Source organism: Phodopus roborovskii, unplaced genomic scaffold (genome assembly GCF_943737965.1).
Source record: "Phodopus roborovskii unplaced genomic scaffold, PHOROB, whole genome shotgun sequence".
Lineage (NCBI taxonomy): Eukaryota > Metazoa > Chordata > Mammalia > Rodentia > Cricetidae > Phodopus > Phodopus roborovskii.
In genome coordinates this window covers 32,241,917-32,269,038 of record NW_026126416.1, presented here as the reverse complement: position 1 = coordinate 32,269,038, position 27,122 = coordinate 32,241,917, and the positions used below count along the sequence as shown (strand labels likewise).

Genomic DNA, 27,122 nt, shown 5'->3' with positions numbered 1-27,122 from the left:
ATATAGCATATTAAAACTTCAGAGACAGGTAGATCTTTGTAAGTTTGAGGCCAGTATAGTTTATATAGTGAGTTCTCAGTCAGCCAGGCTAAATAGTAAGACCCTGTCTCAAAAAAGGAAAAAAAAATAATCTTTCAGGTGAAAGTTGGTATGATGTGTTCTTCTTTACACGGGAAACAGTTTTTCCAGAAATTCTTGTAGGTAGATGTTTTAAAAACAAAAAACAACCCTATATTTTGTTAAGTGAAAGAAACTAAATCTACATCTTCATTCCATTTATATGACATTCAGAAAAAGATAAAACTATAGGCAGAAGGTAGACTGTGGCTACCAGAGGTAGGGATAGAAGGAGAAACTGATTTTAAAGGATTAAGAAAAAATTTGGTGTAACTAAACCTTATTTTGATTGTGGTTTTAGATATACCACAGTGCATTTGTCGAAATCTGTAGAACTGAGACTGGGAAGATAGCTCAGTTAGTTGATAGAGTACTTGCCTAGTTTATATGAGGTGCTTGGTTTGATCTCCCAAACTGGGTGTGGCAGCATTCCTGAGGTAGAAGGGAGAGCATCATAGACCAATTCAAGGTCATTGTCTAGAACAGAGTTCTGGGCCAGCCTAGACTAGAGACTCTGTTTAGAAGCACTTGTTATGGATGTATCGACCAGGCATTAATTCATTTCTTTCTGCCTCTGTAATTCCATGATTGAAACAGCAGCAACAAAATGGGTATGGTAGCACATGCTGAAGTAGGTTGAATGAGAGTTTGAGGCCAACATGAGCTACCTAGCATGTTTCAGGCAAGCAACAACAACAGTCTAGTCATAGAACTTTCAAATTGACTTGTTCTGAACAAAATTACAATGTACCTGCTATTCTTCAGCAAATTTGGTGATTTAAAGCTTCTAGATAATCTGAGTTTGGTGAAGTTACTGTTTTTTAAATATTCAGCTGAGTGGCTCTCTGCCATTTTAATGTGTTATAGACAGTACTATATTCTTATGTCATTGACATGCTTGCATTTTTTTTGTATAGATGAATGCTTGCTTTTTTTCTTTTAGATGCATATAACATTCCAAGTCTGGAGAGCATCACGAATTATTACAGGTACCTGAATGAACACAATACACACTACCAAGTAGAGTCTGTCAAAAGGAGGGGACAGTCCATTTGATGAATGAATGAAATCATTTTTAACAGATGAAGTTTTTGTTTAAAGAACTTTGGATAGTCGGACTGTGGTGGTTCACGCCTTTAATCCTAGCACTTGAAAGGCAGAGACAGGCAAATCTCTGTGAGTTTGAGGCCAGTCTGGTCTACAGAGGTAGTTCTAGGGCAGCCAGGATTGTTACACAGAAAAACCTTGTCTTGAAAAAAAACAAAACAAAGCAACAACAACAAAAAATAAAAACAAAACAAAACCCCAAACTTGGATAATTTAGAAAATAAGTTTTGTGTGTATGTGTGTGTGTGTGTGTGCATGTGTGCGTGTGCACACCTATATGTGTGTTACAAAAAGCACTTTTTAAAAAGTATTTTTATCTGCTACAATACTTTTTAGATTTTGCTGTTCCCCAGGTTGGTCTGAAACTTCTAGTTCTCCTTCCAGCCTCAGCCTCTCTTGTCCTAAGAGAATAGGTATGAGCCATCATACATGGCTCTCCTTCCTTCCTTTTCTTTCTTTCTTTTCTTTTCTGTTTTTTTTTTTTAAATAGAGTCTCAATATGTAGACCAGGCTGGCCTGGAACTCACAGAGATCTGCCTGCCTCTACCTCAGGAATACTGGGAATAGGGGCGTGAGTTTCCTTTAATTCCTTTGCTTGTAATTGGTACAAAGCAGAGCTTGTAGCTGGACTACTGTAGTCAGTGGGTTTTCAGAATACTGAGACATTGATTCTGTTAGCCTCTAGAGTGGCCACAGAGATTAATGGTTACTCATGGCTGTTTTGTCCTTTCATCTGATTAATAATGTAAACATTACATTTTTCTTCATATATCACGAATGTGATTTTGCCTGGGAACCTCTGTGTTAGAAGCAATCTGTAGTTTTAGTGTGTTAGGATACTTCTTTTGGTTGCAATTTCACTTTCAGCTCCAGGCTATCGAGGAGTTTTATTGTGCTTTGTCATTTAATGTAATACTAGGTGTTCATTAAGAGCTCTTCCCTAGTTGTATGGTTTCAGGAATCAAACAGCTAGTGCTAACAAATGGTTCCTGCCTTCAAGGAATGTATGTTCTATTAATACTTAAGGGAGAGAAGATGTGTAAGGAAAGCATTAGGGAAGATAGTTAAAGAAACGGCTGATGAAGTGTTTCATTGCTTGGTTCACATGAGAATCATTACAAGAGGTCAGGAAAGGTAGAGACTGTCACGTAGTGGACGCAGAGAAGGCCTATACAAGGAACGTTGTGCTCTTAAAAGATGGGCTGTGTGTGGAAGTGTTGCCAGGGATGGATTTTTAATAAAAAGTTCCCAGGCTTTTTTCCTGGGTTTTGTTGTGTTGGGTATTGACCCCAGGGCCTTGTGCCAACTAGGCATGGTGGCACAGGTCTTTAATCCCAATCCTTAGGAGGCAGAGGCAGGCAGATCTCCGTGAGTTTGAGGCCAGCCTGCTCTACACAGTGAGTTCCAGGACAGCTAGGGCTACACAGTAAAAACCTGTCTCAAAACAAATAAAAACCCAATAATTAAATTAATTAATGAAAAAAGTTGCATGTCCCTAAGCCTGGCTTAGAGTGATTCTGCCTTCCTGGGGGCGGTCTCTTGGCTGGGTGCTTGACCTGGTCCAGTTGGAATGTTAGGTCTCTGTCCAGCCCAAGGTTCTTTTCTCTTGACTAGAAAGGATTTTCTCTTGATGAGTTTTTATTACTGTTCACTCTTTTTATAATTGCACTAAAGCCTTCCTGTCTGTATCTTTTAGGAAATATTCTGCTGTGCGTAAGGACGGCTCTTTCCATTATGTCCACAGTACCCCCTTTGGCAACTATTCTTTCATCTCTGTGGATGCCACCCAAAGGCCAGGGCCTAAGAGACCCTATAATTTCTTTGGAATTTTAGATGAGGTATGAGTTGAAACAATTCACTTCCCTTTGTAGCTTGTTTTTATTTTTTTCTTGAATATATTTGGACCTTTTGGTTACCTCGAGTAAACATGTTCTTATCTAGATATGCTCAAGAAAAACTTCACTGTGGTTACAAATATGACTAGAAGCTACTACCTACTTCAGACTTGTTACTACTGTCCCTATTCTTACCCCAAATGTTGGGAAGGAAGCACCTCACTTCCTATATTTATTTAGCAAATGTTTGTTAAATATGTATTAAGAATAGGCTGCTGGGTGGTGATGGTGCATGCCTTTAATACCAGCATTTGGGAGGCAGCTTTGTGATTTGAGGCCAGCCTGGTCTACAGAATGAGTTCCAGAACAGGCTCTAAAGCTACAGAGAAACCCTGTCTTGAAAAACCAAAAAAAAAAAAAAAAAAAAAAAAAAGTATAGGCTGTATTCAGCAAGCCTATACAGAGCATATAGCTTGGTATCTTATATCACATATTGTTAAATACCCACAATTGCCAATACTAATTAATGATCTACATTTTTTCCTGATAAGAGAACAACTTAAGCATTTTGGCAAGACTAAGTGAAAATTGTCGTTCATAAAGGCACATCTAAGAAGCTCTCCTATGTCTCAATACAGCAGATGCCAGTTCCTAATATGATGAGCACATGCTCTTACATGAGATACATGTGCCTGTTTATGAGTAAGAGGAGCTAAGATCAAGTAAGTTCCTAAGTGTTCCATCTGGTATTAGAGCATATGACCAGCCCAGAAAAAAACAAACAAACAAAACAACAACAACAAAAAACTATAGTAAATGCAGGAGTTGCCAAGCACTGAAAGAAGCTCAGAGTTATGTGAAGGCTCTAGAAGTAAAGTTAAATTTTGTTTCCTAGTTACCAGGTGCCTTTAGTGAGCTGGAAAACTTATTTTAGAGTTTTAAATATACAATGCACAGATCAAGTACATTATAACCTAATGCAGAACCCCTGGTCTTTTGTTATTATTATTTTAGATTTATTTATTTTGTCGTATGTGTTTGAGTGTTTTTGCTTGCATGTATGTATGTGTACCATGTGCATGCAGGGCCCATAGGAGCCAGAAGAGGGCACCAGATCTTCTGGACCAGGAGTTACAAATGGCTGTGAACCACCGTGTGGGTGCTGGGAACTGAACTCAGGTCCTCTGCAACAGCAACAGGTGCTCTTAACCACTGAGCCATCTCTCCAGCCTGAGTCTCCGTAGTCTTACCCCAGTTTTACCAAATTAGAATGGGTAATGCCAGAAATTCATTATACTTATAGATAAGTGCATATTCTGTATGTGCAAATTATGTTTTGAAATCAGTGTCATGAGATGTTTTAAATATGGTAAAATACACCCATTTTAAGTGTTTGAAGAATTTACAAATGTATATGCTCACATGGGCAGTGGTGGCATATGCCTTTAATCCCAGCACTCCGGAGGCAGAGGCAGGCAGATCTCTGTGAGTTCAAGGCCAGCCTGGTCTATAAGAGCTAGTTCCAGAACAGCTAGGGCTACACAGAAAAACTGGGTCTCAAAAAGCCAAAAAATAAAAAATAAAATAACTTTCTCATAGTCAATACTTGGGACATGTCTATCACCCTAGAAAGTTTTCTTGTAGAATCTGTCTTTACTCCCATGGCACACGTGATTGATTTTCTATTAGCATGGTTTTATTTATTCTAAGATTTTAAGTAGTGTGGTCCTACAGTATGTATTCTTGGGTTTGGCTTCTTATTCTCAGTGTCATGCTTCTGAGATGTGTATATGTGGTTGTGCCCATCCTTAGTTTTTCCCTTTTTACTGATGGGTAGTATTCCATTGTGTGGGTATATAGTACATTGTTGGGGTTTCTAATATTTGACTATATTGAATAGAGATGTTAAAAACATTTAGATTTATCTGTGGACATCATAATATATGAGTATGTTTTAGAATTCTGGCTTAGTATCTCTTTTAAGAATTGTGATATAGTAGTATACAAAACTAAAAAGATTAGTTGTTTCATTAAGGGGATAATTATTCTCCCTATTCCTATTACTGGAGATTGAACCCAGAGTCTCATGAATGCTGCTAGGCAAAAACTCTGTCCCTGAGCCACATTCCTAGCCCTGAAAAGAGTAACTTATTCTTCAGTTTCATATACATCAAATGCAGGTAGTGCATACAACAGTCATCTTAGAATCAAATGGATTATAATGTAAATGAAAATCATTTGAAACTGACAGATATCCATTTAGGTAATTACCTAGTAGAATTAGGGCCACAGAGACAATGTGATTATTGTTATAAACTTTAGGGGAAATGTTTAACCAGTTGGCATTGGATTTTAGTCCAAACCCCAATTAAAGATCCTTCCATTTCTCTCCCATTCCAGAAACAGATGGAGGAACTCTTATCATTCTCCAAGAAAAGTAGTCAGAGCAACCAGACAATTTGGTTTGGACATTTTACAACATCTACTATCCTTTCTCCATCCCCAGGGATCCGAACCATAATGAGGTGAGGCAGGCCTCTAGAACCTGAACTGGCTATTTCTGGTTATTTCCCATTGCTGAGACCACTTGGTTTTCTGAAGAGACTTGCTTATTAATTTGGCATGTAAGTTGCTTTTGTTCATTTATTCTGTTTGTTTTTCGTTTTTTAGCTCAGCCACAGCTTATTTGTGTGGGCACCTCCACACGCTTGGTGGACTGATGCCTATTTTACACACTCGTCACTTTACAGGCACTTTGGAACTTGAGGTGGGAGACTGGAAAGACAATAGAAGGTAAGGAAACTTCCCTACAAATCAAGTTTACACACAGTTTGCTAAAACAGTGACATTTTCTTATTAACATAAAGGTGATCCCAGGAAAAAATAATTCTGTTGTTTTGGTTTGTTATTTTGGAGGATAGTTCTCACTATGTAGCTTAGGCTAACCTTTAATCCTTCTGCCTCAACCTCCCAAGTGCTAGAATTACAAGTGTATATCAGCCCTAATTCAATATTTGGTCATTTGTTTTGTTTTGTTTTCTGAGGCATGGTTTCTCTGTGTAACAGTTCTTGCTGTCCTGGAACACTCTTCATAGCACAGGCTGGCCTCAAACTCTCAGAGATCTGCCTGCCTCTGCCTCCTGAGTGCTGGCATTAAAATTTTACACCATCACCACCCGGCAATATTTGTTCTTTTAAAGTAACACGTATGCCTCAATTTCTTTGCTTGTTGCTGTGGTAAAATACTCTGATGAAGCTACTTAGGAAAGAAACTTTATTCTGGCTCAGAGCTCAAGGTGACAGCTTGCTGAACAGCTTGCTGAGAAAGTCAAAGCAGCATGAGTCAGAAGCAGGTGATCACAGCATGGCCACTATCAGGAAGAGTACAACATGCTCAGCTCCATTCACTTATGTCATCCTTGATCCCAGCCAGGACACCACAGTGAGGTGTGGGGGTGGGAGTTTTCCCACTTCACCTAACCACAGATGCCCAGAAACCCATCTCAGATGACTCTAGGTTCTGTCAAGTTGTCAGTTGATATGCATCTGGCAGTCTTTTCCATTATGTAAAACCTTGTTGTAACAGTGCTTTTTAAAAATTAACCTCTTTATTTTTTTATTAGGTGTATTCATTTTATTTTATGTGAGTGTTTTGCCTGCATGCATATATGTGTACCATGTGCAAGCACAGTGCCTGTGGAGGTCAGAAGGGAAACAGATCTCTTAGAACTGGAGTTAGGGATGGTTGTAAACCACCATACAGCCAGTGCACTTAACCACTGAGACATTTTTTCAGCCCTATAGCCTGATGTTTACCATCATTATGCCATGCAAATTTTAAGACATGTCCATTATAGTAGGGGTCTTTCTTTCTTGCATTTATTTATTTATTGATTGATTGATTGATTGATTGAGGCACACTCTCAATATATAGCCCCTAATTAGCCTGATGCTGGCTATGTATGTAGACTTGGCTGATCTAGAAACTGTAGTAATCCACTTGCCTGTGCCTCCCAAGTACTAGGACCAGAGACATACACCACCATTTCTGGCCTTTTTTTAAAAAAATAATTTATTTAAGTTTATTTTATGTGCATTGGTGTGAAGGTGTCATATCCTTAGAAACTCTAGTTACAGACAATTGTGAGCTGCCATGTGGATGCTGGGAATTGAACCTGGGTCCTCTGGAAGAGAAACTAATGCTCTTAACTGGTTGAGCCATCTCTCTAGTCCCCCCCCCCTTTTTTTTTAATAATGGTCCACTATGCAGCCCAGGCTAGCCTAAAACTTACTCTTTAGCTGAGGCAAGCCTCAAACTCAACATCTTGACTTGTCCTTTCAAGGGCTGGGCTTACAGATAGGAGCCACTACAACTGGGTTGCTATGTAGTTTTAAACTCTAGTGTTTATAAGACTTGTGAAAGAGTTTAACAACATCCAAATCTTACCATTAAAAGCATTGTATTAGGGCTGGGCCTATGGCTCAGTGGTTAAGAGCACTGCTGCTTTTCTAGAGGACTTGGGTTCAATTCCTAGAACCCACATGGCAGCTCACAACGGTCTGTAACTCCAGTTCCTGGGAATCTTGACTCCCTCACACAGACAAAACAACAATGCACATAAAAAATAATAAAAAAAAAATTAAAGAAAGCACATCTTCCATTGGGTTGGGAAGGACCTGAGTTTGGATTCCCAGTGCCCAAGTTAAAAATCATAAAAGCAAAAACATATTGGTGTGGGCTGGTCTGGACCAAACTCTCAGGTGCACTGGGACTAGAAATTTTTCCCCTTGAACTTTGTGCCTGACATTCTAGTTATTTCTGTCATAGTAATTTAAATTCTTCAGATAAATGAGAGTTCATATTTGATGTAGCATTATTGGTGGAATAAAGAATGCCTAACCTTAGGCTTATGATGTACACCTCAGGTTCAAAATAGTCTTAAAAGTACTGTCTACCTGTGTGATGGTGGTGGTGCATGCCTTTAATCCCAGCACTTGGAAGGCAGAGGTAGGTGGATCTCTGTGAATTCAAAACTAGCCTGGTCTTCAGAGCAAGTTCCAGGACAGCCAGAGCTGTACTGAGAGACCCTGTCTCGAAAACCCAAAACCAAACAAAAGTACTGTCTAAAATAAAATAAACTAATTTAAAAGGCACTTATTTTAAAAATCAAAGCATGCAGGCATTGTTCTGGGGCACTGTTAGATTCCTTACTTCAACCAGAGTTGAGCTCTGTGAAGGACAAAGATGTAGAAAAAAGGGAGGAAGCCAGGAGTAACGTCAGCCAGTATTAATTCATTGTATAAAAAGTTTTGTGGTTTTTACATTTGTTCTGTGTTTACCTTCAAGCTCCTCCCCCTCTTTCTGAGACAGGCTCTTGTGTAGCCCAGGCTAGCCACTATCTAGCCACTCACTAGCCAAGGATGACCACAAACTTCTGATCCTCCTGCCTCTACCTCCTGAGTGTCAGAATTCCGGGTGTGTACCTCACACCTGACTTGTGTAGTTCAGAGCTCCCTGCATGCTAGGCAAGCACTCCACCAGCTGAGCTACAAGCTTAGTCCACCTTCAAGCTTAGAATAAGAAGTAACTAAATCCCTTACCTTCCTGTGGCCTCCAGGTACCGGATCTTTGCCTTTGATCACGACCTCTTTAGCTTTGCGGATATAACCTTTGATAAGTGGCCGGTGGTTCTTATCACCAATCCTAAGTCACTCCTCTATAGTTGTGCTAAACATGAGCCACTAGAGAGGCTGTTCCATTCAACACACATCAGGTATGTTTCAGTATTTCAGAATTTATTTTCAGTTTGAAATGGATGAAAATAAGTCATTGTGATTGTATTCTCACTTTTGTTTTTTGCAACAGCCTAAACATGTAGACTGTTCACTGTTTTGTCCATATATATACACAAATATGTGTATAGGTACATATTGTATACATAACATAATATCCACAATATATAAGCATATATGTATATATAGACTTTGTGAGTTGGGGCTTAAACCCAGGGCCTCATGCATATCAGGCAGGTGTTCTACCACCATTTCTAGTCTCCTAAATTGTAATTTTTTGAAAAGCTGATAAAATCCAGAAACTCATAAGCCAATCATTATTTTTGTGTATTTTATTCCAGTCTTTCTAGTCACATATGTTTACATTGCTATAACCATATTACCTTATAATCTATATTTATTTATTCATATTTATTATTTGTAGGGCTGGGGATCAAATTAGGGTCTTATATGTCATAGTCCACACCAGAAAGTTGCAGACCACCACAAGCATAAGGACAAATGTGAGCCCTTCCTTTAAGCCTGAGGTGAGCAGGCACTGCTGTGAAGAACTCTAGGAAGAGTAGGATCTATAAAGTCAGACCCACAATTACACCCTAGGGAGGCAAGCAGGGGGCCAGATGTCCCAAAGCTTTCAGTCCAGTTCATTAAAACAATGGTGTGGCTGCCTGGGATTTGCCTGCTCAGCAGGATGTGCTTGGTGTGGGCAGGGTCAGTGGGGTGAAGCTCAGGAGGGAGTTGGCTGAAAATAGGACAGAAGTTGCTCTGCCACAGAGCTATACCTCAGTCCCGCATATCCTACTCTTAGAAATTTGTATTATACATTAGGGACTTCCCCCCTCCCCCATTTTGCAGAATGACCTGCCAAAAAAGCAAAAGTTGTGTAACACTGATGAAATTCAAAATATAGTTATGTATGAATTTGGTGGTGTTTGTTAATGGAATTATAATGAGGCCACATTTTTGGAAACCATCTTTCAAATGTAAGATCACTTTTAAAAATATATTCTCTTGAATTTTATCTTGAAAAGTAGTCTAAGCCAGGTGTGGTGACAGCATCTGAGAGGCTGAGGCAGAGACCAGCGATCCAAAATCCAGCTCTGTGGGAGCTTGGGGATGGGATGAGAAGTGCGCTTGCCCATTTCTAAAGAGCTACTGTTAGCGCCTCTGAGTGTTCCTTCACACTTGGTCTCCAAATAGACAGGTTTTAGTATTCTCATCATAAGGCACAGACTAAGCAAATTACTGTCTTTGTGCAGAGAACAGGCCACAGCCCTTTTATTTAAGAATTGTTAGGATTGTTGTTACTGAGGATGAACATCTGGTAAAAGTATGCTCCTCCTGGCCAGGTGAGGGTGATGCACACCTTTAATCCCAGGGAGGCAGAGGCAGGTGGATCTCTGTGAATTCTAGGTCAACTTGGTCTACACAATGAATGCCAGGACAGGCTCCAAAACTACCCAGAGAATCCCTGTCTCAAACCGCCCCCTCAAAAAAAAAAAAAAAAAAAAAAAAAAAAAAAGAAAGAAAGAAAGAAAAAAAAAAGAAAAAATATATATATATGTTCTTCTCACGTTTGAATAATAATGTTGTAGAAGTGGGTGAAAATTCTTTAGAATTCAAATTTTTATTTGTTATTTTTTATTGGGGGAGGAGCATGCAACTGTCTTGGTGTGCCTGTGGCGATCAGAGGACAACTTTTAGGAGTTGGTTCTCTCCTTCCACCATGTGGATTCAGAGAATTAAACTCAGGTCATCAGGCTTGGTGAGAAGCCGCTTCATCCACTGAGCTGTCTCAGTAGCCTTCTCATATGAATGTTGATGTAGCTTGCCTGATTACTTCTCTCCTTCCCTGGCCCTCCAGCCAGGGTTTCCTTATATAGCCCTGGCTATCCTGAAACTCACTATATAAACCAGGTTGGACTTTGTCTCTGCATTGCTAGGATAAAAATCATACACCACCACATCTGTCCAATCAATTATATTTTTAATGGCATCTGGATATCAATGCTAGGTGTTATCTGAAAGCCCTGGTAGCTTAGCTCTAGTTACAGCCTTGCTTTTTCTGGGCACTACGTCAGAAATTAAATGCATGAATTATAGGCCTGACATTAGATTAACAGGGTGTAAAATCTACTTGGTAATCTCTTCCTAAAAGTAAAACCAGGAATTCAGGAATTTCTTCAGAAAGATTTTTTAGTCTATTACAAGTAGATTTGTCAAAAAAAAAAAAAACTGATTTTGCTTTCTGAAAATTAAAAGCATAGTTTCTGGGGCTTGGGGTGTAAGTCTGTGGTAGAACACTTGCCTCGCATGTCCTTAACACTATAAAAGAATAGTTTCCAAGTTCTTAGCAGTTCATGCTGACTTACAAGGTCTTTGCAGTTGTACAGTGTGGTTCTGCCTGCACTCATATGTCCTCAGTACCATTGTTCTCCATAAAAACAATGCCCTATACCTAAAATCATGCATTTCCACATGCTCTCATTTTAGAGTTCTGGCCTTTTCCTTATCTCCCATCACTTCTGTCACCGTTAAGATCGATGGAGTTAATGTAGGCCAGGCTGCTCATTTGTCTGGTCCTATCTTCATACTGAAGTGGAACCCTAAAAACTACAGTAATGGAACACACACCATAGAAGTATCTGTCCAGGTAAATTAGTCATGCTTAGTTTGTTGTGTCATTGATTGAGCTCTTGCCACAGTGAACTCTGATTTGGGTTTTATTACTAGTCAGCTGGTAATAAACAAATTTGATAAATAGTAAACAAAGTTTGAATACAGAATTTTTAACATGTTCTTTTTGAAGTTACATTTTATTTTATATATCTAGGCAGAGAGAACTACAGGCACCATGATGCAAGGGTGGAGGCTAAAGGACAATTGGTTCTCATTTAAATACACCATGTGGGTAATGAGAATCTAACTCAGGTTTAGACTTGGTGGTAAGCACCTTTACCCACTGAGCCAGTTCACTGGCCCCAAAGTTTTCTTTTCCCTTGTGATCTGCCTCCTTCTATCTTTATTCCCAGGCACTCACTGATCTGTTTTCAGTTTTACATGTATAACTTAAAAAAATTAATCTGCTAAAGCCTGATTAGGTGGTACATACATATAATTGTAACTAACTAAGGGGAGAGGACCATGAGTGTGAGGTTAGCCCAGGTAATATGGTAAGATACTATCTCAAAATAATTCATCCTACCGAATATTAAATAGGTAACTTGGTTCTTTCAGTTATTAATGGCAAAATTCTGTTTTTTAATATATCACACTAGCTAAGTGTGTGTGTGTGTGTGCATGTGCATGCACACATATATATGCATTTAGTTGATTCAAATCAGAATCCAAACAAAGCTCACACAATTGCAACTAGCTTCCCTAGCTTCCTTCCTTTCTTTCTTTTGCTTTTTTTTTCTTTGCTTTTCTTTCTTTTTTTTTTCTTTTCTTTCTTTCTTTCTTTCTTTTTTTTTTTTTTTTTTTTTTTTTTTTTTTTGTGGTTCTTGAAGACAGGGCTTCTCTGTGTAACCCAGACTGTTGTAGAGCTTTATCTGTAGGCTATACTGGCCTCAAATTCAGAGATCTGCCTCCCCTGTCCTGAGCACACTGCCCAGCTGTTTCTTCCCTTTCTTTTACCATGTAGACCTTCTCCTCACCCCTGCTTTATTATCCTCCTCCTTCTTATCTTATTTTGTAAAAAGTGTTTCCCATTTTCATGCATGTAATCTATATGTGTGTGTATGCATGTTTGTGAATGTGGTTGCAGGGACACTCGCATATGGGCATGCATGCATGGGAGGCTCTTGGTTGATGTTGGGAATCATCCCTAGTTGCTCTTCCATCGTATTCATTGAGGCAGGGTCTCAGTGTCAAAGCCAGAGCTTTCATATATGGCTGGTTTCCCTAGCCAGCTTGAGGATCCCACTTCCAAGTTCTGAGGTTGGAATTACAGGCAGGCAGGCCACCATGCCCACTCAATTTATGTGAGTTTTTAGTATCAGTTCAGATACCTTGTGCACAAGGACTTCAATCACTGAAGTACACTTCCTCAACTCCTTATTTTTTGAGGCAGGATCTCTCACTGAGCTGATATGACTAAAGTAGTCAGCAAGTGAATCCTGGGGCTCAGCCTCTCCTCCTTCCCCTAGTACTGGGATATGCATGTACTTGTTTGTTTTTATGGCTATTTACATATTTATGTTTGTTTGTATGTGTTTATGTCTGTGTAACTATATGTCAGCATGTATACCTGCACATGCACAGAGGCTTGAAGAAGGTGTGTCCATTCCCTCAGGGCTGGAGTTGAAAGGCATTTATAGGATGCCAAGCTTGTTATGTGAGTGGTAGTATCCAAACCCTATTTTTCATGGCCTTATCATATCTATAGCCCATTTCTAGCTTTTTGTATGGATTCTAGGGATTGAATTTGGGGATTGCTTCAGGGATTGCTTCAGCAGTAGCGCTTTGCCAACTGAGTCATTTCTGTGGCCCTTCCCTTATTTTCCTCCTCCTCCTTCTTTTTTAACTCAGGGTCTTACTATATATAGTTCTGGCTGGAACTCTCTGTAGTCCAGGCTGGCCTCGAACTCAGATATCCACCTGTCTCTGACTTCCAGGTGCTGGGATTAAAGGCGTGCACCACCCTCCTGCTCTTTATTTTTTATTTTCTGTTCTCCATACTGTCGGGGCCCTGCCACTGCTTCTCCTCTGTGCAACCTCAATCCCATCTACTTCAGATTCAGCGTGGGAAGACAAGGCGGGTCCTCAAGCCCAGGGCACCGTAAATAGATGTAAAATCAGAGCCTACACATATTTAAGTATGCCTGTAAGTTGCTTCTCGGTTGTGTTTCTAACTAGGATTCTGCTGGAAGAAGTAGGAGTGCTCACCACATATTTTCTGCTCAAGAGAACACTCATCTCACATTTGATCCTTTGGCGTCATTTATTCTCCTTACTGACCACTACGTTGTGGTAAGTTGATTCAATGAAATGTTACTTGTGTTTCCTGAACTTGGTGAATGCAGAGTTCTAAGTAATGTAGTTATGTTTCAAGAAAACCAAACCTTATAAAGCAAAGCTTACTGTTTATCTGTGAGAATGAACTGTTTTGGTGTATGTTGGCTCTCTCCATTCACCATATGCTCATCAAGCTTGTTGGCAAGTGCCTGTACTGCTAAGCCATCTCACCAACCGAGGCATTTCTTTTTATAAAGACTTACTTATTTTTTATGTGTATTAGTGTTTTGTCTGCATGTATGCATGTGTACTGTATGCATGCCTGGTTCCCTTGGGAGTCAGAAGAGGGCATTTTGGATGGTAATGCTAGGAATCAAACCTCGGTCCTAGGACAGCTAGTGCTTTTCACCGTGAGTCATCTCTCCAGCTCCCATGAACTTCTGACTTACATTAGTTGTGTGTGCATGCATTTTTAATGTTTATTTATTTTTTTAAAATAATCCACTTATTTTTATTTGCATTGGCGTTTTGCAGGCATGTTGTTTGTATGAGGGTTAGACTTGGAGTTACAGACAGTGGAGTTACAGCCATGTAGGCGCTGGGTTGAACTTTGGAAGAGCGGTCAGTGCTCTTAATGCTGAGCCATCTCTCCAGACCTGTTTATTGATTTTTGAGGCAAAATTTTACTGTGTTTTTCAGGGTAGCTTTGGACATTTGAGGCCAAGCAATCCTCCTGCCTCAGCCTCCTGAGTATATGGATTATACTAGTGCATACCACTGTGTCTGACTATATTATTTTATAATTTGACATTAGCTGTGTTATATTCAGGTGTGAGAGGCTAGGTCACAGGTGTGGGTGGGGTGGATATATCACTACATTAAGGTATATATGAATATATCAATACATACTTTACTTAAATATGTAACTCAATAGTTAAGATTTACTTAGAAAATAATTAAATAAATATATATACATATGTATATGTATATATATTTAATTTATTACTTTTTGGGGGGTTCAATATAGGGTTTCTCTGTGTAGCAGCAGCTCTGGCTGTCCTGGAACTTACTTTGTAGACCAGGCTGGCTTTGAACTCACTGAGATGCACCTGCCTCTACCTACCCAGTGCTGGGACTAAAGGCATGAGCCACCACAGCCTGGCTATGAATGTATATTTTATTTAACCAATTCCTTATTTTAAATTATCTCTAATTTTTCTCTACTATATAAGTAATTTATTTCAACTAAGTTTTCCCATTATTTCTAATGTAAGTTTCTGAAGATAAATTCCTACAACTGACTTGCTAAATCAAGGGAAGGCACACTACTTTTAATATAATCACATAATTTACTTAGTATATCCCACCCCCATCTTCCTCATTAAACTCTAAGCTCCATGAGTATAATGAATCTTTGGTATGCCCATCACATATCACCTTCAACAAATGTTCTGTAAATTAGTCAGTGATCAAGGATTTTTGGTTTTGTCTGGTTCTTTTTTGTTTTGTTTTATTTTACCATACACAATTAAATGGTCTGGAGTGAGGCTGTAGCAATTTATACTCTAGATCCATGAGACTTTCCCTATCATGAACATGAACACAAAATACAATATATATATATATATATATATATATATATATATATATATAGAGAGAGAGAGAGAGAGAGAGAGAGAGAGAGAGAGAGAGTAAAATGCTGAGGAGAACGGAAACCTTCCTTAATTTTGCTTCCCCCAGACAGCTTTAGGGTGAATACTTACATTTATTTAAATAATTGTTATTTCAATTCACTTTTATTAAATGTATGATTGTGCTTTTTGAAAAAAAATGAGTAATGCATATTTACATTTCATCATTACAATTTTGGGGTGTTTTTTTTCGTTAATTTAAATTTTTTTGTTTGTTTTTTTCGAAATAGGGTTTCTCTGTGTAGTTCTGGTAGTCCTGAAACTGTTCTGTATTGTCAAACTGGCCTGAACTCAGAAATCCTTGGCCTCTGCCTCTCTAGTGCTGGGATCAAAGGCACCATCACCACCCCAGCTAATATTAAATTTGGGGAGATTCTTAAACTGATAAGAATAGACATTTATCTTAGCCAAAGGCTTAATCAAAGTGATCTTTAGGAGATTTTTAGTAGTCACTTAGATGAAGCTTTGGCACTCCGAATATTACCAAATGCAGATGCTGATTCTGTGGGTCTCAGACCCTGCATTCCATGTCGGCTCAAGATGATTCCAGTGATGGTCTGGAATGGGGCCACACTGTGAAAGACAAATGACTTAATTATATGTCTTTTCTCAAGGACTGCTCTAAGTCAGTGACTTCTTTTTTGAAATCAGAAAATGCATTCTCTGTTTATTTAGCCTGTTTATACAATTTACCCCTGCCCCATATCCAACTTTGAATAAAACAGATTACCCTTCAGGTATAATGAAACTCTAATATTGGTTCAAGTAAATTCAGAAAAAGCAATACTAAGCTGTGCATGATATTATCAGTGAATCAGACATTTGGTTCTCTTTGACCACATTTCCTTTCTTTTCTTTTTGTTCTTTTTCCTTTCTCCTTTCTTCCTTCCTTCCTTCCTTCCTTTTTTTTCTTTATATTTTGAGACAGGGTTTCTCTGTGTAACAGTCCTAGCTGTCCTGGAACTCAAATTTGTAGGCTGGCCTCAAACTCATAGAGATCCTCCTGCCTCTGCCTCCCCAAGTGCTGGGATTAAAGGAGTACACCATCACCACTGTCCAGCTTTGACCACAGTTTTTATTAAAGAATATTTTGTTGTTGATGAAGGTAAAAACAAAACTTGTTTCCTTTCTTCACATACTTCAAATACCAAAAGTGTTTGCCTTTCTAGGCTACTTAATTCTCTAGTTCTATGTGGGTACTGATTGGGGTGTTCTAGAATGTAACTCAGTTCTCATACTGACTGCATAGATCCCACAGGCTAGCTAAGGGCTCAACCCTCTCCCCTCCCTCCCTTGGTACAACAATCAGGTCCAGAATGCCAGCTATGCTTCAGATGAGATTTCCTTCCTTTCCTGGGTTTAGTAATTTTCTAGAATGGCTCACAGGACTCAGGAAGACAGTTTCCTTACTATTACTAGTTTATTATTTAAGGTTACAACTCAGGCCAGCCAGATACAAGAGAGGCAGGGGAGAAACTTGAATGTGAATGTCCATGTCCTCTGAGGCACATACCACTGTTCACTAGAGTAGTCTCTGAACCCCTTCAGCTAGGGTTTTTATGCAAGTTTCACTATGTAGGTAGGCATGGTTGGTTAAATTATTGGCCATTAGTGATGAATTCAACACTTTTCCCTGGAGAGCAATGGGGGATGGAATGAGAATTCAGGGCCAGCCCTCAGCACACAGCTGGTCTATCTAACAACCAGCCCTCAATCCTTTATGGCTTCTAAAGTTTGTTATTAATCACAGGTGACATTCCTTCCACTCATCACCCCAGAGTTGTTTCAGGAACCCAAGGCTATGACCAAGTATTTTTAACAGGAAGTGTTCTACTATTCCCTATTATCATTTGTAAAATTACAGAGGCCTTTGGAGTTATTGGCAAGAAGAGAGGATGAAGATTAAAATATGTATTCTTATTATGCCACTTACATTTTTGTTAATGAAGCCAGTTTAGACGCCTTGCCTGGAGTTGTGCCAGCATATCTGTTCACATTAATGTCTCTTTCTCTGCAGGCCCGGGTCCTGTTTGTGCTGGTTGTGCTGAGCCAGCTCACCATTCTGATTACATTTAGATATCTAGCATACCCAGAGCTTAAAGGTTAGTAGTCATGATTCCTTCTGTTCTCAGAAGAACACCCTCATTAATGAATATACAGATCAGTGTACATTGTCCTCACTGCACTCCGTGAGGCATTCTTCAGATGACCATTATTTTTATCTTGAAAAATAATTCTTTTCACACACCCCTGCCCCTCTGTATGGCAATAAATTGTGGTTTAATCAAAATAGGGGAAATTCACAATATAACACAAGATGGCCAAATTTTAATATAAGTAGCTGGGTTTGTTTGTTTGTTTGTTGTTTGTTTGGTTGGTTTTTTGAGACGGGGTTTCTCTGTGTAGCCTTGGCTGTCCTGGACTCAGTCTGGCCTCGAACTCACAGAGGACCGCCTGCCTCTGCCTCTCGATGCTGGGATTAAAAGTGTGCACCAACACCTAGCTGAGGATCCAGAGTTAGAAGCCAGTGTGAGCACATAGTGAAGCCCTGTTGTAGGGAGATAATTCTGTGGCACTGACCACGCCCATTGGGGGTGGAGCCATGGGCGGAGTGACCTGTGGAAGGAGATCGGAGGGCCAAGAAAGGCGCTCTCTTTCTGGCGTGACTCGGACAGGAGAGGATCGGGTTGAATTTCCTGGTGTTCATCTGTCTAGGTTGTAAATTATTTCTCCCTGAATAAACATCTATTCGGCCTATTTGTTTATCCTGATCCTTATTTACCGAGATACCCTGTCTCAAGAACAGGAAAAAGACTTTGTGTGCCACCTTGATAACTGCTGCAAATGTTGCTTATTTCTCCCCAGATACTATTCTGTCAGTAGAGCTGGGCAACAGCACTGGAGAGTGTGCTTTATAGCAAAACATGTATTTATAAACATGTTGATATAAAAGCCCTGACATTGATTGTGGGTTTACAGAGCTGGAGCATGTAGCTGCAACTACTTAACCTTTCTCCGATTTTCAACTGTTTGCGTCTTTTGCTGCAGTTTTACAATCTTTCTTGGTTCTGTCACCTGCTGCTGCTTAGGCTGTAGTAAGTGGGTGGAGAACAGCAGCCCTTTGTCCTCCTTGCATTCTCCATGGCTTAGCTTAGTCTGTGATGTGGCTGCAGCCCATAATCCCACCACTCCAGAGGCTGAGGCTGAGGATTGTCATGAGCAGGATAGCCTGGGCTGCATAATGAGCTTCAGGACACACTGGGATACAGAGTAAGAATCTCAAAAAAAAAAAAAAAAGTTTTCATTCTTTGTATTTTGTTGTGGTGATTCTCAGATAAATAAATAAAATTAGAAACACCTAAGAACAGTTTTAAAAACACAGATTCCTAGGCCGACTTAGCCTAACTGGATTGGAATATATGAGCAGCAACATAGAAAGCTATCTTTAAGTGTTTAGGAGGTGATTCTGAAAAGCAGCCAGGCTTTGGGTGCACTATTTTATAGTCCAAGTCCAAAAGAGAGAAGCAAGAGCTTCTTTGTGCTGTTATTGATAGAGCTTTTCCGTTAACTTCGAAGTCTTTGAGGGTTAAGGTTGCATTACTAATTTTAAATTACATGTCAGCACGTCCTTCCTGGCTGATTGCCTTAATAGCTACAATATGTAGCTTCACCTTCTCAGTTACCTGGCTTGAAAGGAATATGTCCCTTTTAAGACACAAGGAATCTATGAATACAGCAGAATATCATTAGGAATCATTTCATTAACTTTTTTTTTTCCTACCATGACGTGTTTTGTTCTATCTTAGTTCTCAGGAAGTGATATCCAACTCCTGGTTCCTGGCCATCCAGGGAAGGGAGCTGGCAGTGAGGGGTGACTGGGAGGAGTGGGGGGAAGGGAAACTGCTGTCAGGATGTAACGTATGGATAATATATGATATATGAATAATGATTTGAATAAAAAGTCACAAAGAATCTAGTTTCAAAGTATTTGATTAGAATTATGAACATATTTTAAAGTAAAGCTACATATTAATTTGTTAAGCCTGAAATAACAGCATACCATAGTTGGCCCAAACCACAACAAAATCATTTTCTCAAAATTCTATAGCTAAAAGTCCAAGATCAAGACTCCCCTCCCCTGGCAAGGAGAAGGGGTGCTTTTCTCCTTGCCTTACAGATGGCTGCCTTTTCCCCTGGGTCCTCCATGGCTCATCCCTAGGTCTGTGTTGTTTGTCCATTTGGTAGGTAGAGCTGCATGGTGAGGGCTGCTGTGAAGTAAGAAGTGGTCATATATGGGCAAGGGCTACTTAGACATAAGATAAAAATGTAAGCTATACATAAGATAAACTGGAAAATATTTATACATTTGATATAGCCTATGGAATGGAGTCATGACTTGATGGATCATCCTTTGGGCATGGCACAGTCTTTCAAATCTGGATGAAATAGCATAGTATAGACCTCTAGCAGGTGTTTCTGTCATTTAAATTCATAATCTATATGAGAATTCAATATACTATAGTACATGTAATTATGTATTCCCTTCTACATTTTTTGTCTATAGAATGTCTTACAACAAAACCACATTTTGAGCTTTCTACTGTCTGTGATTCTGTGTATATTGGCTCCCTAGGATTCTGAGTTTTATAGCAGCGTCTGTGTAGTTACCATGTAACAGAAGATTTGCTGAGGATAGCCAAGGAACTCTTCTAGAAAATGCTTAGAGAAATTAACTTTGCATGTGTTTACCAGGTTTTTAAATTTTTTTCTTCTGTTTAGGACCTCTGGGATTTGCAAATATGACCACATTTTCCCTTCACATCTTGAGTAAAATAAACATATTCTACTATTCTGTGTTGTTGCTGACCTTGTACACAGTGCTTGGTAAGTAAAGGATAAACTCTGAGATTGGAGATAATCCTGCTAAAGAATATATTGAGAATTTTGATAACAAAATAATTTATATTCCAAGTATAAAAAATGGCATATGAGGCCTTCATAAATCATTTCTTGGGGCCTGGTTTTAGAAAATAAAGTTATTTCTTAATATGTTTAAATTCATGAAGTCAACATCAAGTTTAAGTAAGGCTGTTAAAAACACTAAAAGTAAGGGTTTGTTTCAAGATGATGTTCCTCTTTGTAGCTTTGGAGCCTGTCCTGGAACTAGCTCTCTAGACCAGGCTGGCCTCAAACTCACAGAAATCCACCTGCCTCTGCCTCCCTAGTGCCGGGATTAAAGGGGTGTGGCACTGCAGTCTGACTATAAGGGTTTTAAAAGCACTAAAGAATCGGGATTTATATAAAAAACATAGAAAGAAAAAAATCTGTGTTGTAAATGCTACTCTTTATAGTGTCCTTATCAGACTTATATTAGCTTCTATTTATTGTCTGCTTTCTTATCAGAATTCTCGTGGGTATCTTGTGTATCTTGTTTATTTGTACGTCAGGCAATAAGCTCGATGAGTATGTAGTTCTGGGAATATTTATCAGTGTGTGGTTGTTTTCTGTTTGAGATGGGGGATCTCACTGTATAGCTTTGGGTGGCCTGGAGCTCACTATTTGGACAAGACTGCCTTTGTACTCAGAGTTCTTCCTGTTTCTGTCTGTCTCCTCAGTGCTAGGCTTAAAGATGTGTATCACCATAACCAGAGAGAAGAGATTTTAAGGACAATGAGAAAAGGCAGGAGGCAGGGAGATCTCTGTGAGTTCCAAGCCAGCTTGGTCTACACAGTACATTTGAGACCAACCAGATTAACACAGTGAGAGTGTGTCACAACAAAAAAGCAACAAAATTCACCTTAAAAGTAAAAATACTGAATTGAGGGAGAGGTTCAGTCATGTTTAAGGTAGTCTATTTTACTGATTATTAAATCTAATGCTTCCTTTAGCCACTTATAGAAGCAGAAAGTCAAATATGATAGCAAACACCTGTAATGTCAGCACCTGCGAGGCAGAGGCAGGTGGCTCTCTGTGAGTCTACAGAGTGCCTATGATTTTTAAAGATAGATAACATGATAGTATTTGTATTTTGAGATGGGAAGTTTGCCTGTTCCTTGTCACTCTTTTTTTTTTAAGATTTTTTATTGTATATATTCTGTCTGCATGTATGCTTGCATACCTGAAAAGGACACCAGATCTCATTACAGGTGGTTGTGACCACCATGTGGTCGCTGGGAATTGAACTCAGGAACTCTTAACCACTGAGCCATCTCTCCAGCCCTCTTACCACTCTTGACAGAAACCCACATATAGGAAGGAACAGTGGATAATAATAGAGATGAGAGGCTGTCAGCGTGGCGTTCGGGGTGAAAAGCTATAGAGCAAGTTAAAAGGAGTATTAAATCTGATCATGTACAGTTGATGGATAACAATGACAGCCTGGACAAGAAAAGTTCATTAGTAGTAATAAGAAAGAGGAATATATGAATGTATTTTTTAATTTTTATTAAAAATAGTCGAGGATGGACTGAAGAAAAGGCTCAGCAGTTAAGAGTCTGTACTGCCCTTGCTGAGGTCCTGAGTTTGGATCTCAGCATGTATTCATCACTCCACAGAGACTCTGGCCCCACAGGCACTCATGCACATACCCGCAAACTAGCATGTACACATAATCTTTAAAAACAGAAACAATAAATCTTTAGAATATGCTTAACATTTTATTGCTTTAAAGAGTAAATCTCAGTTATTTAAGAATTATCTTCAGTAATATATCTTTGCTTCTTGAAAATATTAATGTGCCTGGGTAGTGGTGGCACCTACCTTTAATCCCAGCACTCAGGAGGCAGAGGCAGGTGGATTTCTGCAAGTTCAAAGCCAGCCTGGTCTACAGAACTAGTTCCAGGGCTATTATACAGAGAAACCCTGTCTGGAAAAAAAACACCACAACACCCACATGGTGGTTCACAACTAGCTATAATTGAATCCCAGGGGATCTGATGTCATCTTTTGGATTCTGAGGGTACAACATGCATGTAGCACAAAGACATATGTGCAGACACATAAAAGTAAATAAAATCTGGGCCGGGCAGTGGTGGTGCACACCTTTAATCCCAGCACTTGAGAGGCAGAGGCAGGCAGATTTCTGTGAGTTTGAGGCCAGCCTGGTCTACAGAGCTAGTGCCAGGACAGCCTCCCAAGCTACACAGAGAAACCCTGTCTCAAATAAATAAATAAATAAATAAATAAATAAATAAATAAATAAAACCTGAAAGGAAATTTAAAAAGAAGAAAATATCAATGCATTACATTAAAGTTAATACAACAGAATGTTAAAAATCTTAAGAGCATAATGGTGCTTTCAGCATTTACAAGCCACATACCTATTTCAAATATGTCATAGACTGAAATGATTTCATAATCCAGAAAAATGTAGAGAAATAGCTGGGTTTTATTTTCTGGCTTTAAATTTTATTTTTATTTCTTTATGTCTTAGTTGCGGTTTCTATTGCTGTGAAGAGACACCATGACCATAGCAACTCTTATAAGAGAAAACATTGAATTGGGGTGTCTTACAGTTTCAGACGTTTAGTCCATTGTCATCATGGTGGGACATGGTGGTGAGCAGGCAGACATGGTGATGGAGCTGAGAGTCCTACATCTTGATCTGCAGGCAACAGGAAGTGGTCTGTCTCACTGGGTGTGGCTTAATGAGACCTCAAAGCCTGCCTCCTCAGTGACACACTTCCTCCAACAAAGCTGTACTTATACTTCCTAATGATACCATTCCCTTTGGGAGCCATTTTCTTTCAAATTACATTCCACTCTCTGGCCCCCAAAGGCTTGTAGTCATATCATAATGCAAAAATGCATTCAGTCAAACTTCAAAAGTCCTCATAGTCTATAATAGTCCCAAACTTATTTAAAAGTCTAAAGTTCAAAGTCTCTTCTGAGATTCATGTAATCTCTTAACTGTAATCCCCTATAAAATCAAAATAAAAAAGCAGATTCAACTTATAATAGCACAGGATATACAAATCGTAGGGAAGGGAGCATAGTGAGGAAATACTGGACCAAAGCAAGACTGAAAACCAGCTGGGCAAACTCCACACTCTGTACATCCATGTCTGATGTGAAAGCACTCTTCAGATCTTCACCAGCTTTCTGTTTCTAATAGTCACTGTCACTGCCTAAGCTTGGCTGTCCTTGTACTTGCTTTGTAGACCAGGCTGGCCTTAAACTCAGAGAACCGTCATCCTCTGCCTCCCAAGTGCTGGGATTAAAGCCATGCACCACCATACCAGGTTCTAAATTTTTCTTTAATTCCTTTCACAAGTTGGAAACTTAGCTGGGTGGGATCTTGCCATGAGATTACAATTCCCTTTATTCCATTTCTTATTCTATTTATCTCCTTGATCACAGGATTTAACTCTATTCCACTTCTTGGTGCCCCTTTTCTCAATCTCATTTTGTATTTTTATTTGATCATCTTGCTCCTTTTCATGATAAATCTTCATCAAAGTTAACACTAATAACCACACAACAGAGTGTATACTAGGCTGTTTTAAGATTTCCTCTGCCAATGAAATTAATACAGGACTCTTCACTTTATAGCCTCAGACAGATTTTCCAGACATAGGCAAATAGCAGCCAATTTCTTCACCAAAATATCACAGGTGTGGTCTCTAGGATGCATAATAACATTCTTCTCATCACACTCAGCACCATGGTATTCCATATTCCTACTAGGAGAGCCCATTAAGCAGCACTTAAAGCTTTAACACTTTCCTAACTCAAATTCCCAAAGTCTTTTTTTTATTTTTGTTTTTTCATGACAGGGTTTCTATGTGTAACAGAACAGCTCTGGCTGTTCTGGAACTAACTCAGTAAACCAGGCTGGCCTTGAACTCACAAAGATCCACCTGTCTCTGCTTCTTAAGTGCTGGGATGAAAAACATGGGCCACCACTGCCTGACCTCATAGTCCATATTACTCTAAAAACAAAAACATGGTCAGGCCTATCACAGAAATACCCTACTCCTGGTACCAATTTTTATCTTAGTTAGGATTTCTATTATTGTGAGGAGATACCATGACCACAGCAGCTCTTATAAAGAAAAACATTTAATGGGGTGGCTTACACTTTTACATGTTTAGTCCATTATCATCATGGTGGGACATAGCAGCGTGCAGGCAGACATGGTGATTAGCAGATAACAGGAAGTGGTTTGTCTTACTGGTGTAGCTTGAACATATATGAGACTTCAAAGCCCACCTCCACAATGACACACTTCGTCCAACAAGATCACACCTAAGGGTGCCATTCCCTTGGGGACCATTTTCTTTCAAACCACTACAGTTTATATCTTATGTGTGTTTACATGTGTGGGCACATGTGCCACAGTGTGTAGTTGGTAGTCAGAGAACAACTTGCAAGAGTCAGTTCTCTCCTTCCACTATGTGGGTCACAGGAACTGAACTCAGGTGGTCAGGCCTATTAGTGCCCTGGCCCACTGAAGTGACCATACTGGCCAAGTCTCACAGGTTTTTTGTTTGTTTCTTTCCTTTTTTTTTTTTTTTTTTTTTTCTTATTTCTTTTTGGTTTTTTGAGGCAGGGTTTCTCAGTGGCTTTGGAAGCTGTCCTGGAACTAGCTCTGCCTGCCTCTTCCTCCTGAGTGCTGGGATTAAAGGTGTGAGCCACCACTGCCCAGCTTGTTTTTTTCTTTGTTCTCTGTGTAGCCCTGGTTGTCCTGGAACTCACTCTGTAGACCAGGGTGTCCTCAAACTCATAGAGATCCACCTCCTGAGTACTGGTATTAAAGGCATACACCATCATGCCTGGTAAGACTCAGTTTTTTAATATTCTGCTTTTCTGTCCATTACTCTCTCAGGACCGTGGTTTGTTGGAGAAATAATTGATGGCAAATTGGGTTGCTGCTTTTCCTTTGGGATATTTGTTGATGGACATTTCCTGCAAGGTGGTCTAACATTTATAAGTGGAATTATGCAGGTAAGAAGTCACTAGAAACCTTCCTGACTTTGTTGAACTAACTATATGACAGGGATCTCCAATTACTACCATGCATCATCTTTCCTACTTTACTTGCAGGCAATGTCTAATTGCTGATGTTTTATTCACTTCCTATTTTCTTCCTTTACTCTTTTGTAACATCTATTTTGCTTTTAGCCAAAAGGCCAAGGTATAACTGTAGACATCTAAAATACATTCTGGCCATATAGGGTTCTTGTTATTTGTTTCATTGTGCTTTCTTTGGGGGAGGGGTGAGACAAGGTATCTCTGTAGTCTTCCTGGCTGTCCTGGAACTTGCTCTGTGGACCTGGCTGGCTTTGAACTCACAGAAACCCACTTGCCTCTGCCTCCTGAATGAATGCTAAGATGAAAGGTGTATGTCACTATGCCCAGTTTTCATTACACTTTTTTATTGATGAAAAGAAATGAGATTTATAGCAAAACAAATTTTATGTTTCCGAGTTTAAAAAACTGATTATGGTAAGGAAAAATATTTCAGAGGGATGAAAAGAAAATAGACACATAAGGAAAGTGGGTGTCACTTAAGGAAACCTTCACTATACAAAAAGCATCACTGGTCTTCCATGTAGTGTCTTACAGAGAACACATTAGAAAGGCAGCACACGTTTCCATGTAACACACAATGGGACATCCTTTCCAGTGTTCTTGCTTGGAAAACACTGATTAAGCAGTTTATTTTACTTTTTATTTTTATTTTTTTGAGACAGGGTTTCTCTGTAGCTATAGAGCCTGTCCTGGAACTCACTCTGTAGACCAGGCTGGCTTGAACTCCCAGAGCCTGCCTCTGCCTCCTGAGTCCTGGGATTAAAGGCATGTACCACTACCGCCCGGCATGATAAAGCAGTTTATATTTAATTCCTTGAAAGTAAACACAACTTTAATTTCCATCCTGATCCTGTTCTACCTGGTCCGGTGATCAGATTCTCAGAATCTACTTCCCTTAGCTGTTTCGTTGCTGCCCTTCATGCTCCAAGGAGTCTGTCTCCTAGTTATCCTTTCATGATCTAATTATCTCCTTCATTTATCACAACCTGTAATTATCTTCCTTGTAAATATACATGTTTGTCTATATGTATCTATGTACATACATAGATATTTGTCTTGAATGAATCCTTTTAAAATTTTGTATTTTATGTGCATGAATGTTTTGCCTGTATGTCTATCATGTGACTGCAGTGTCCTGGCAGGCCAGAAGAGGGCTTCACATACCCTGTTATGAAGTTTACAGACATTCGTGAGTGTTCATGTTAGTGCTGGGACTTAAACTTGGGTCCTCTGTAAGAGCAGCAAATGTTCTTAGTCACCTCTCTCTCTCTCTCTCTCTCTCTCTCTCTCTCTCTCTCTCTCTCTCTCTCTCTCTCTCTCTCTCTCTCTCTCTCTCTCTCTCTCTCTCGGATTTATTTATTTATTTATTTATTTATTTGATGTGCTCTGTCTGGTATGCAGACATCAGATCCCACTATAGATGGTTGTGAGCCACCATGTGGTTGCTGGGAATTGAACTCAGCTCCTCTGGAAAAACAGTCAGTGCTCTTAACCACTGAGCCATCTCTCCACCCCCAGTCACTCTTTAACCTGCCACCCACTCCTCCCCCCCCCCCCCCCGTTTAACTTGTTTACCGGTATGCCTCTAAC

At 39.5% G+C, this 27,122-nt stretch overlaps 2 protein-coding genes across 2 annotated transcripts in view; both read left to right on the top strand.

Moving 5' to 3' along the window:
• Nucleotides 1-27,122, top strand: part of Adal (adenosine deaminase like) — a 181,657-nt gene that overhangs the window by 4,403 nt on the left and 150,132 nt on the right. The window lies entirely within an intron of this gene.
• The window catches only part of Tmem62 (transmembrane protein 62), a 30,634-nt gene that overhangs the window by 2,103 nt on the left and 1,409 nt on the right, over nucleotides 1-27,122 (top strand). Inside the window, exons 4-13 of the mRNA XM_051183604.1 lie at nucleotides 1,061-1,106; nucleotides 2,921-3,062; nucleotides 5,460-5,584; nucleotides 5,730-5,852; nucleotides 8,678-8,833; nucleotides 11,346-11,505; nucleotides 13,710-13,823; nucleotides 17,517-17,601; nucleotides 20,279-20,383; nucleotides 25,327-25,445. Coding sequence (XP_051039561.1) covers nucleotides 1,061-1,106; nucleotides 2,921-3,062; nucleotides 5,460-5,584; nucleotides 5,730-5,852; nucleotides 8,678-8,833; nucleotides 11,346-11,505; nucleotides 13,710-13,823; nucleotides 17,517-17,601; nucleotides 20,279-20,383; nucleotides 25,327-25,445 — 1,175 coding nt within the window. The remainder of the gene's footprint in view (nucleotides 1-1,060; nucleotides 1,107-2,920; nucleotides 3,063-5,459; nucleotides 5,585-5,729; nucleotides 5,853-8,677; nucleotides 8,834-11,345; nucleotides 11,506-13,709; nucleotides 13,824-17,516; nucleotides 17,602-20,278; nucleotides 20,384-25,326; nucleotides 25,446-27,122) is intronic.